The sequence below is a fragment of the Gracilinanus agilis genome, chromosome 1 (assembly GCF_016433145.1).
Source record: "Gracilinanus agilis isolate LMUSP501 chromosome 1, AgileGrace, whole genome shotgun sequence".
In the NCBI taxonomy this organism is placed as follows: Eukaryota; Metazoa; Chordata; class Mammalia; order Didelphimorphia; family Didelphidae; genus Gracilinanus; species Gracilinanus agilis.
Window position 1 is genome coordinate 78,161,808 of NC_058130.1, and position 13,178 is coordinate 78,174,985.

General features: G+C 33.0%; 1 protein-coding gene across 1 annotated transcript in view; it reads left to right on the forward strand.

The window, feature by feature from the left end:
* The window catches only part of LOC123230741 (zona pellucida binding protein), a 95,265-nt gene that overhangs the window by 51,918 nt on the left and 30,169 nt on the right, over positions 1-13,178 (forward strand). The window contains exon 6 of the mRNA XM_044656899.1: positions 2,047-2,126. Within this exon, the coding sequence (XP_044512834.1) occupies positions 2,047-2,126 (80 nt within the window). The remainder of the gene's footprint in view (positions 1-2,046; positions 2,127-13,178) is intronic.

Sequence of the window (13,178 nt, forward strand, 5' to 3'; positions counted from 1 at the left end):
CTGGCCTTAGATACTTCCCAGCTGTGTGGCCCTGGGCAAGTCAGTTAACCCCCATTGCCACTCTTCTGCCCCCATTACCACTCTTCTACTTTGGAACCAATACACAGTAGTGTAAGAGTTTTAAAAAATAATAATAAATAAATAAAATAAAACAGTATAGTTTTTTGAGGAGACTAAAAGAAATGCATAGGGAGCTCACCAGTTGGTGAATGCATCCACATTGACTTCTTTCAACAACTTTTGTTTTTTCTCTTTACCCTAATTATTTCTCTTTAAGTCTTTAGAATTTAGTATCCTAGAGTTATTTCTCCCATATAATTTTAAGGCAAAGAAGTTTAACTCTTTCTTCTTATGAATTCTTTAAAATCTGTTCTCCCCATTTCAGGTATATGTCAAACATCCATCCTTTTTTTTTTTTTTTTTAACCACAAATTCTAAGATGAAATAGTCACTTCCTTCCAAGGTTCCTGGTTTTTTTTTTTTTTTTTTTTTTGTTGTTGTTGTTGTTGTTGTTGTTGTTTTGTTTTTTGCATTTAGCTAGGTGATGTAGTGGATAGGGCACCAATCTTGGATTCAGGAAGACTCATCTTCTCCTGAGTTCAAATGAGGCTGCACACATTTGCTAGCTGTGTGCCTGTGGGAAAGTCACTTAACCCTTTTTGCTTCAGTTCTTTACCTGTAAAATGAGCTCGAGAAGGAAATGACAAACCACTCCAGCATCTTTACCAAGAGTCAGATGCCAGTGAAAAGACTAAATAACAACAATGAAACTACTTACTCCTGAGACAATTTCATTCAGAATGGATTTCTCTTGATTGCTTTCTCTAACTTTTGAACAAGGAAATGGCAAGATATTAGAAATTTAATTCTACTTTTAACAGATATTTCGAGCAAGGGTCTGGATAATTAAGGTCCTCTGCCATTATGACAATATCATCTCTCTGGGCTAGGATTTTGAACTGTTTCCTTAATTTTTGTCTTTTTAATGGTCCCATAACCTATTATGGTGAAAAAATATTTTTCTAGTTGATATTCACATAAATTCTTTCCAGTAGCCTTTGTCCTCTACCCTCTGTTTCCTGCTTTTCCTTACATGAATATTCTTGATATACAACACTCTCCATCTTTATCACCCTTTACCTGTCCTGTTTCTTTTGAATGTTATGTCACCAGAGCCATATTCTGGTCATGAGTCTTATCCCACCAAGTTTTAGTAGTACCTGTGAGGTCAAATTTGATTCCTCTAGTTTATTAAACTCATTTCTTATAATTTGTGCATTTGTACATAGATTTTAGAAACTGAATTTTACTAATGGCTAATTTCTTGTACTTTTTGTTCTTGCGTCCTGAGTATCTCAACTGTTACTCCTTTTCTTATAACTACATTCTGTGATTTCTATCTTGATAGCTATGTGTAGGCCACTTTATTCTTCACTTTCTTTTTTAATTTAAAGTTCTTTTTATTAGAGTTGCAACTACTTTTTGCAGCAAACCTGTTTTAAGCCATGAAATCAGAAATTCAAATTTTACTGTTAATCTATGACAAAGGCAAATTAAAGGAGCACCTAGCTTCCATTGAACTAACTTGTCAGCTGCCCCTGACAGACTTATGTTCGTGGTCCTGAAAAAACTGGCAGATGTGATTGCTGAGAAATAATTTCATAAAGGAAACAGGAAGCAAGAACTTGAAATGATTTGTTAGATTAAATCTAAAAATGCTGCATTTGAGAAAAAAAGCTTGGGGTTTTTGTTGCACCCAAATTATTCAAATCAGCAGTTTGTTATGAGTAATTCTTATAGTGAAGTTGATTAATTCTTAAATGTATTGAGTGTATATAGTCTAACATATCCCTAACAAAATTCCTTCTTATGCTTGTTTATGAAGACAGTGGTGTGGTAATAGGTAAGATTTGTTATAGTTAACTTAGTTGTTAAGAAGGCAACATCATAGGCATGCTATATGTGTTATTTTTTAATTTGAAATGCCCTTTTAATGCATATTAGTGGTGCTTTAGACCCTTGATATAATGTTACACATTCTTTCAGTTATCGCCATAGAAAAGGGAACAAAAGGAACTGATGCATGCACAGATTCTTCTTGTGAGCCTACTAAAAGACTAAATAAGGTATGGTATGTGAAAGGGAGGAAAAGGTTGGAACAAATGTGTAATCCTGGTGTTAGAGACTCTTAATGTTATGAGAGTCTCTATATAAAATATATAAATTCTAAAAAATTGAATCTTCTCTACTATGAAATCTTTACTGGTTAAGTAAAGTGACCTAAAATCTATACTTTTTAATATTCTGAATTAAAAAAGAGACCTTATAATGTTGCTAAATAAAAGCATACTTAACTCTTGGCTTGATAGTTGTGAACCTTGTTGTGTGAATTTGATAGGTTTAAATCAGATTTTTAGTTACTAAGTATACTTATAGAGTTTTTTAATTCTACACAATTTTGCAAAGGATTTAATTAAAAAAACCAAAATACCATTTAAAAAATATACCTTGTATAAATCTGCTAAATGCCAAGCAATTATTTGGTCATTTTTAGGGATTTAAGTAAAGATTGCATTTTATGATCATGCTTTTTTTAGTAATATAATTTTAGGGATTTTTCTGTTTTAATTTTATTGTGCCAAAATACTTTTTACTTTATTATATTATATAATATTATACAAAGGATCTATCAACATAGTCTGATCTTGTCTTTTCATTCATATGAATATATTTAATACCCTGAAATTCTAGTATCTTGAGGGTAGGACAAGGACACTGAAGAATAGTGATACTGTGGACACTTTGTGGGCAGTATTTAATAGACATCTTTCTCATATGTTCCTTTTTTTCTTTTCTATACATCTACCATCTTGATTAAGGCCCTTATCATCTTTTGCTTGGTTATTTTTCAATAGCTTACTAATTGATCTCCCTTCCTCTAGATCCCAGCCACTCCAATTTATCTTCCACAGAGCTGCCAAAGTTATATTCTTAATGCACAGATTTAATCATAACATTTTTTTCCTGTTCGACATACTCTTTATTGTCTCTATACTAAAATTTAATCTCCTCTGTTTGACAACTAATTCTTTTTACAATTTTATTTCAATCTACATCTCCAGCTTCTTGGTTGTTTGGTGTCCTTCTTACTAGAAGAGGGCCAAGATGAAATCTGCATGTCAAAGTCAACGTACAGTGGCTGCTCAGAAGGCTCTAACATAGATTGGGCCTACATAAACATTTGGGATAGAAATATCTGTAAATTTGCATATCTCATGTTTCTTTTTAGCTATTGTAATTCTGCTTTGGTCATAGAGCAAGCGCAGTGCCTTCTTTGATATGGGCATCTTTGACATGGATCATTCTATGCCAGCATCTCCCATGTCTCCTAATCAATATGAAGTTCTTTTGGAGAGACTTGAAAATCTTCTTGTTTCATTTTGTCTGACCTTTGTGTGAATGAATACTTTGTGTGAGTTCTCCACAAAATAATCTTTTAGGCAAAGATACATTTGGCATTTGAATGTGGCTAGGCTAGCCCATCAGAGCTGTGTTCTCTGCAGTAGAATCTAAATACTTTGCAGTTCAATCAAAGAAAGGATTTCAGTGTCCAGTACCTTTTCTTTCCAGATGATTATCAGAATCTTCCCAAGACAATTCAAATGGAAGTGATTCAAGTTTCTGGCATAGTGCTGGCATATTATCCAGGTATTGTGGCATATACTATTCCCTTCTCATCTCTGTGCCTTTGTACAAGCCATACTCCATAATTAGAATGCACTTCCTCCTTACTTCTACCTCTTAAACTCCCTCGTATTTTTCATTACCCAAGTCAAATTCCTTGTCCTCCATGAGGCCTCTTCCAGGTCTTAGTGCCTCCTCTTTCCCAGCATTACCTTTTATTTTGTGCATACTCCTATGTATTGAATTATCTTGGGAAGATTCAAATGATCACATGGCAAAAAAAAGGTACTGAACACTGAAATCCATTCTTTGGTTGAAATGCAAAGTATTCAGATTCTACTGCAGAGAACATAGCTCTGATGGGCTGGCCACGTTGTTGCTCTATGGAAAGAATATAACTCTTTTTGAGGTCTGGGACTATTGCACTTTTGTCTTTATCCCCAGTGCCAACCAAAATGCCTGGTACATAATAAGCACTTAATAGATACTTGTTATTGATTCATTTATTTAAGGAGATGGAGAAGTTCTTGAGCAGAATGAGGAACTGAGAAAGAGGGGAAGAAATCCTGGAGGAGGAGAACCTGAGAAAGAGAATTTAGGGAGGAGATATGGGAAAAAAAGGGGGAGGATCAAGAAATTGGATATGGCTATCAAAGTGAAAACTTAGAGGTGAGAGTACTTTTAGGAAGTTAGCACACCAAGAATTTAAAAAAAAAGTTGAGGATACAAATTCCAGAAAGTATGGAGAATTAGGGTTCTTCATAATGTGCATATGATGTTTATTGGTTATGGCCAAATAATTGTTTCCAAAGTCAGAATTCAGGTTGCTTTTCTTGATGGGTCCTGATTATGAGGGGAAATAGTTTTCTTTAAAAATTAAAATAAGAAGACAAAAAAGAAAGAGAATCTAAAAAAGTTCCTAATCTGGAAGTTGGAGCATAAGCGTATGAAACACAGAGGAAGAAAGGAGGAAAGACTATGAACACTTAGAACTAAGTAACAAATATTAAGCACTTTCCCAGGTATAGAATCTGGATCTTTTTAAGAGAAATTTGCTGCTTATACTCTAAAGTATGATGATGTAAAACGTAACTTTTTTCAGGGACGAGACTATCTCACATTTGTCTTGGTTATCCCCATCACTTAGCACACCATCTGTCTGTCATATAATGAGTGCATAATTCCTGTTTGGTCATTATTTGATTAATGTGAATCCATAGATACTATTAGGGAAGAGATCATCCAGTAAGGGTCAGAGGAAGAAAAGAGTGTGTGGTTTGTAGCTCTTTTGCCACAAAGTACTGAAAAAACATTTTTTGGAATAATTATGGTGATGATGACAATAATGAATATGATGATAATGATGATAATGACACTGATGATGTCTGCTGCCTTCTTCAGGGTTTGTTTTCCAGGTTGTGAATGAGAATGTCCACCATTATCAAGTATGATGACTATATCCATTTCTGGTAATTTAATACAAATTAGATTTCCAGATTATGAGACACTGGCCACAAATCTGAATGACACGGTAGGATCACAAGTGATAATTTCATCACTACTTCAAAAGAGAAAAGCAGGGGCAGCTGGGTAGTTCAGTGGATTGAGAGCCAGGCCTAGAGATGACGGGAGGTCCTAGGTTTAAATCTGGCCTCAGACACTTCCCAGCTGTGTGACCCTGGGCAGGTCACTTAACCTCCATTGCCTACCCTTACCACTCTTCTGCCTTGGAGCCAATATACAGTATTGACTCCAAGACGGAAGGTAAGGATCTTAAAATTTTTTTTAATTGAAAAGCAGATTTGGAAGATAAACAGTTTAGATGGTATCTAAAAATGAGTGTAGATTTCTAGATCTTGGCTTAAAATAAAGGATTCGTGGATTCCTGGCCAAAGATGAAGTGCACACAACAAAGGATGATACAAATGTATTTAATTAAAGTCTTACAAATAAAAACAAAATTTTTTTTCAATCTAAAAAACTTTTTCAGTCTGGAAAAAGTAATCTGTATATGCATATCCATCAAGTTAGATAATACACAGAGTAGTCAAAATTTAGAAAGAAAAATAGTTGAACCAGAATTCACAAAACAAAATCTAAGGGAATGAAACTCAAAAGACCATATATTTATATACAACCTCACAACAAAAAGGTATACTAGAAATCCCAAACCAAGAGTCACATTTGAACTTCTAGGTATCATTGAGATCCCTATATGATATTCCAGTAGACTAAAACTAGAGATTATGGTTTTGAGGTGAATATTGAGCTCAATATTGTTAAGAGAACATCATCATGTATATTAATGTATGGGCAATATTTTGAGATTTTTAGACTTTGAAACATAGATTGAACTTGAAAAAGGAGATACAGTTAATTGGATATTGATTGGCAGTTCACAGGAGGACCAGTTGCTATAGACAGAATGAACCTCAAACGATGACAGCTTTTTTTAAAAAAATATTTTATTGATATATTTTCTGTTTATATTGTCTGGTTTCCCCCTTTTTTATACCTCCCTCTCCCAGAGAACCAACCATATGCAACAAGTATAATAACTATTTTTAAATTAAGCAAAAGGGGAAGAAAAATCATATTAAAATGTGACATTTTATGCTGTTTTTCACACCTTTGGATCTCAGTTTCTGCAAAGAATGGAGGTGAGTTAAGAATGAGAATTTATTGAATGACAATGGCTCCAGGAAGATTAAGAAGTTCCTCTGGAGAACAAGGAATATGCCAATTCCCCCTCTTAATATCCAGTGCATTGGAGGAATTGAAATAATTAACTTTGGAGAGGATGACTATGCCTTTTCTTGCAGAGAGCGCCAAATTTCTTTGCGTTCAGGAAGATGTAAAGATTATAAAAAGAAAAGCCCAATGGTGAAAAGAGACTTTTTAAAATCATTTTTCCAAGCAATCTTAAGGATACAGTGGAATGAAAGAAAAAGGGGAAAAAAAGACCTGAGGATTGATTTCACTCAACTGAATGGGAATTAGAATAGAGTTATTAAAAAATCATAGGATGAGATTTTTCACTCTGGGAAATAGTTACTCTGAACCTTCTAGAGGAGGGGATAAAGATCTTGTAGCTATAAGCCTGGTATATACCAGATAATTAGGTCTTCATTTTAAGGATCTTCTGATGATAGGGAAGTATCATTGGTGTTTATTCTTCAGTCATCAGGTAATTAGGAATGATGATGGTAAGAAGGCCAGGAAATAAGATGTGTGTGTATATATTTATTACAAAATAAATATTCAAAGAGCATAAAATGCTATGATATTAGGTAAGAGAAATAACTTCCATTTGGAAAGATGAAATAAAGTAACAATAAAGATATCACTAATAATATTCCTGAAATAGGTCTGACTGACCTAGTCAAAAGTTTCCGACCCAGATTCATCCTGGAGTATTAGGTTTTCTCTTTCTTTTTTCTAGTTTCCTCTGACCTTCTCTCTTTTACCTCACAGAGTAATACTTGAAGGAAATCTCTAAAACAAAAGCTTAGCTATGTCTCAAGTCTAAGATCTCCCAAAAATATGGAGAAGAGCATCCTTTCTAGAAAAGGAATTCATTGTGCAATGTGCATATCAGGTGTAGGATAAGTTTGTTTCTACCATCTAAAAACTAGTTAAGGAACAAAAAAACTCATTAATGCATATTAACACATATAAATTATAAAACAATACCCTTTATTAAAGTCTTTTGAGGAAGAGGAAGAAAGCTTTGAGAAATGGAAACGTCATTCACAATAACTACAAAATTCATAAAACATTTGGAAATCAATGTGCCAAAGCACACAAAATGCTAGTATAGCTTGCTTGCCATTCTCCACATACAGCATTCTCTCTTCCAACTTCCTGCTTTCATTGGCTGTCAACTCATATCTGGAATGCTGTTCTTTCTCATCTCTATTTATATGAATAACTGGCTCCTTTCAAGATTCAGCTCAAGTGTTGCCTTCTTAGAATAATTTAAATATCAGGAGGAATATTCAGTTACATGCCTGGGCTGTGCCAAGATAATAAAAAGTGACAACACTACCAAAGTAAATTAACAATATCATTTAAAAGTAAGGATGTTTTGCAAAACTTGATTAAATTTGTTCAAAGTAACAAAAGACCTAGAATATTAAGGGGAATAATGAAAAAAGGTAGGAAGGAAGAGAAAATATCATTTCTAGATCTTGGACTATTATAAAGAAACAGTTATTAAAAGTTTTTGGTATGTATGGAATAATAGAAAAGTAGATCATTAACTCATTCTTCCTATTATTATTTGATACAATTCTGGAAATCCTAGCAATATAAATAAGATGAAAAAAATTAAGGTAATAAGGATAGATGAAAAAGTATGTAAAATTATCCTTAATACTGATGATTTGATGGTATAATTGGAAAATCCTAGAGAATCAGTAAAGATATAAATCAAGAAAATTATTATCTTTTAAAAAAACTTTTATTTTTTTTTCTTCGAATCAATACTGTATATTAGTTCCAAGGCAGAAGAGCTGGTAATGGCTAGGTAATGGGAGTTAAGTGACCTGTCCAAGGTTACACAGCTAGGATGTCAGATTTGAACCCAGGACCTCCCATATCTGAGCCTGGCTCTCAATATACTGAGCCACCTTGGTAACCCCAAGATAATTGTTATCTTTAGTATATTTGTAGGCTGTAAAATAAACCCTTGGAAATCAACTGCAATTCTACATGAAAATAATAAATCCAAGAGACAATAATAGAAATGGAAATCCCATTCCAAATGACTACAAAGTGCTTAAAATTTTTGGGGCTAAATCTTCCAAAACACACAAAAGATTTGTAAAGAATCATTTACAAAATAGGCCTTATAGAACTAGAGAGCAATTAAAATAGGTGAAAGATTATTCAGAACTCATGACTAAGCTGTGTCAGTATAGTAGAAATGACAATGCTACCAAAGTTAATTTGTATTTTTAATGCTATATCATCCAAATTATCAAAGGCATATTTTATAAACTTGATTAAATACTATAATTCGTTTGAAAAAAAATACCTAGAACATCAAGGGAAATGATAAAAAGCAGTGGAAATGAAGGGAGAATACTACTTTTAGACCTCAAACTGTATTATAGAATTGCAGTCATTAAAATTGTCTGGTATTGGTTAAAAAATATATCAATGGAATAGACCACACAAAGGCAAATCAGCCACAGTGGACAATAACCCAATGTTTGATAAAGTGAAAAACATAAATTACTTAGGAAAAAACTCCATATGTGATAAAAATAAAAAGTACCACTAGGAATATTGGAAGCAACTTGGCAGAAATTAGGCAAAATTGAGTACCTAGCATCATATCCTACACTGCCTTCAGTGTTTACAAGGGGCCTTACAATTAAAGATCACATTATTAAAACAATTAGAAGAGAAGCAAATCACTTGAGAGAACTCTCTTAGCTATGGTTAGTATATATATTCTTAACCAAACAAGAAATGGAAACAATTACAAAAAATAAAATAAATAGCATTACGTGAAACTTCAAAGTTTCTGAACAGACAAAATTAATACATGTAGGAGAAGGAAAGTGGTCAAATATGAAAAACAAAAAAAAACAGTGTGCACTGAATTACTCTGAATTTTTGGCATCCAGTCCTTATAAACAATTAACATATTTAAAAACAACAGCCATTTCACAAATGACAAATGGCTAAAAAGTATAAAGTTTAAAAATTGTAAATTATTAATAAATTTACAAAATTTTTTCCAAAGTACCAATAATAGAAATGCTAACCAAAACAATCATGAGGTTTTACTTCACATTCTGCGGATTGGCAAAGGTAACAAAAAGTGGCAATAGTCAGTGTTGTAGTTGTGGAATGTAGGGGTTGTGGAATGATAGATTAATAAATTGTTGGTGTAGTGGTGAATTGGTATAATCATTTTTATTTTTTAATATTTTTTACCAATTACATGTAATAACAAATTTCCACACAAGTTTTCCTAAGTTGTATGACTGAATTTATCTCCCTCAGTCCCTTCTACTTCCCCTCCCAGTTGGGGCAACTGATTCGATCTGAGTTATACATATATTATTATGCAAAACATTTCCATATTGATCATTTTTGTAAGTGAGTAATCTTATAAAACCAAAACCCCCAAACTTAAACCCAAATAAACAATTAAAAAATCTTATGCTTTCATCAGCATTTTGACTCAAAAACTTCTTTCTCTGGAAGTGGTTAGTATTCTTTTTCATAAGTCCCTCAGAATTGTCCTGGTTGTAAAAAGGAATTCTTTATTCTTTTTTTAATTTAACAGGGGATCTAGAGTTCCTCTTACCATAGAGATGTGTAACCATTACCTGTTCCACAGTGATAGGAAGTAGAAACCATAGAGACAGGAAGGAGGAACCAGAGAGACAGGAAGTAAGGTAGGGAAAAAGGGTATTAAAGGGGCCAGCATCAGTTGGTTCGGCTGTCAGTTGCTGACAGTCAGGACTTGTAGTTAGAGGGAAGTTGGCTGCTGGGTGTGTGTTGGGTAGGTGGTTGGTGTTTAGTTGCTGGAATATAAAAGACAGGCCTGAGCTTACTGAGAGGGCTTTTTGGCTTTAGTCGTTAGAGTGCTTTTTGGCATTTGGTTTTTTCTTTTGGTTTGGGCTATTAGGTTTTTTTTCTTCCTTGAACTTTTTGAAAGGTGGTAGGTCTTCGTTGACAGACCTAATTGGGGTTTGATTAAACATTGATTGGGTTGGTTTTGATTGGGCTGGAACTTTGTGGGGTGGTTGCTATTAGCAGTTGTTATAGGCAGTTATAGGTAGATGTAGGCAGTTTTAGGTAGTAGTTATATTATAGGTAGTTATAGAATAACTTGTATAGACATTAGAAAATTTTCTTTCTCTACCTCTTTCCTATATTTCCTTTATTATATTCTTTTACTCTCTTTATTTTAATTAAACTAAATTGTTAATTGTTAAAAGCTGCTGGAAGCTTTCTTTTCTGGCTTAAAGGGATAATATTAATTTATAACTCTATTATCATTAAAACTTAAATTATTAAAAACTGCTCTCTTACTTTGTCAAAACTCCCAATATAATCCTTACAGTCCTAAATCATGCTATTGCCAATAATAGCTAAGTTTATCACAGTTGATCATTTCACAATATTGCTGTCACTGTGTTTTTTCTGGTTCTAATTATTTTACTCTGCATTAGTCCATAAAGGTCTTTCCAACTCTTTCTGAAATCATCCTGTTCATTCTTCCTTATAGCACAATAATATTACATTACCAACATGCATCACAATTTCTTTAGCCATTCCCCAATTGATGGGACATTGTTTTAATTTCCAATTCTTTGCTACCACAAAAGAGGAACTATAAATATTTTTGTATAAATAGGCCCTCCCCTCACTTTTAAAAATCTCTGCAGGAAACAGATCTAGTGGTGGTATTATTGGATCAAAGGGTAAGTATTGTTTTATAGCCCTTTGAGAATAGTTCCAAATTGCCCTCTGGAATGGTTGGGTCAGTTCATGGCTCTCCCAGTAATTCATTACTTTTCTCAGTTTTGCCACATCCCCTCCAACATTTATTATTTTCCTTTACTATCATATTGGCCAATCTGAGAGGTATGAAGTCTTACTTTAGAGTTATTTGATTTGTATTTTTCTAATCAAGAGGGCTTTAGAACATTTTTTCATATAATTATTGATAGCTTGATTTCTTCTTAAAATAGCTTATTCGTATCATATTTTATATTTGCCAATTGAGGAATGACTTGCATACTTATAACTTTGATTTTGTTCTTTGTATATTGGAGAAATGAGACCTTTATCAAAGAAATTTGTTATAAAAGGCATAACCATTTTAGAAAGCAATTTGTAATTATGCAAACAAAGTGACTAAAATGCTTCTACACTTTGTCACTGAGAGCCTTTAACTGGGCTATTCTTCAAGAAAGCCATTGATAAAAAGAAAATACCTATATATTCCAAAATATTTATAGCAGCACCTTTTTTGATAGCAAAGAATTAGAAATAAAGTAGATGTACATTGACTAAAGAATAACTAAATAGTGGTACACTAATGTAATGGAATATTATACTTTAAGAAGTAATAAATATTATGAATAGAGAATCGTGGAAAGATCTACATGAACTTGTGCAAAGTGAAATAAACAGCCAAGAAAACAATATACACAAAGATTATAAAGGAAAACAGTTTGTTTATATCCTTTGGCCACTTTTTTTTTTAATTTTAAACCCTTAACTTCTGTGTATTGACTTATAGGTGGAAAATTGGTAAGGGTAGGCAATAGGGGTCAAGTGACTGCCCAGGGTCACACAGCTGGGAAGTATCTGAGGCTGGATTTGAACCTAGGACCTCCTGTCTCTAGGCCTGGCTCTCAATCCACTGAGCTACCCAGCTGCCCCATTGGCCACTTTTTTTTTTGTGTGGAATGACTGTTATTTTTATATATGTCAATTGTTTATAAGGACTACATACCAATCTCTTAGAGGAATTTGATACAAAGATTTTTTTTCCCATTTAACCACTTTTCTTCTCATTCATGCATTATAAAGGAAAGAACAATCACAATAAAAAAATGATTTTTGCACATTTTCGGACTTTTTCAGAGTATTGATTGATTCTGCTGATTTTTCTTTTTTTTTCTTTAAAAATTCTCTTTCTTATATAGGATAACTGGAAATGAGATACAGAAGGATACAGTGCTAACTATGATGAATTTTAAAGAAAGATATTAGTAAAAACTTATTTTTAAAAAAGTAGGTCACTGGAATAGATTAAATAAGGAGGACAAATCAGAAATAATTGATTTCAATAATTGTGTCTGATAAACACAAGAACATAAATTACTTGGTAAAGAACATCCTACTTGATTAAAAAAATAAAAACGTAAACTAGTGGGAAAACTTGAAAGCATCTGTCAGAAATTAGGCTCCAACCAATACTTTACATCATATTCCACAATAAATTCAAAGTGAATATGCAACTCGAATACTAAGAAATCATACTTAAAAAAAATCAGTAGAACCAGAGCATACACCTTCCAAAGCTATGAAGAGATATATTCTTAATCAAAGAAGAAATGGGGACAATTACAAAAGATAATTTTGATTATTTGAAATAAAAAAAAGCTTTGGCATAAACCAAATTAATAGTCTCAGATAAAATGAGAAGTAGTCACATGAGGAAAAAATTATTTGTATCAAATTTATTGGATAAGGGATTGACATCCAAAGTATATAAACAGATAGCAAATACATAAGACCAAAGAGATTAAAAAAATTGGAAACTGGAAACCCAGAGATCTCCATCTTAACATGGTTAATTTCTTAAGTAGCTAAATTGTGGTACATGAATATATTAAAATACTACTATGCCAGCAATGGCAAACCAATAGCACGGGTGCCAAAGTTGACATACAGAGAATCTCTCTATGGGCATTTGGCTGCCCTTCCCTTCCCCCTCCCCAATAGTTCATTACTAG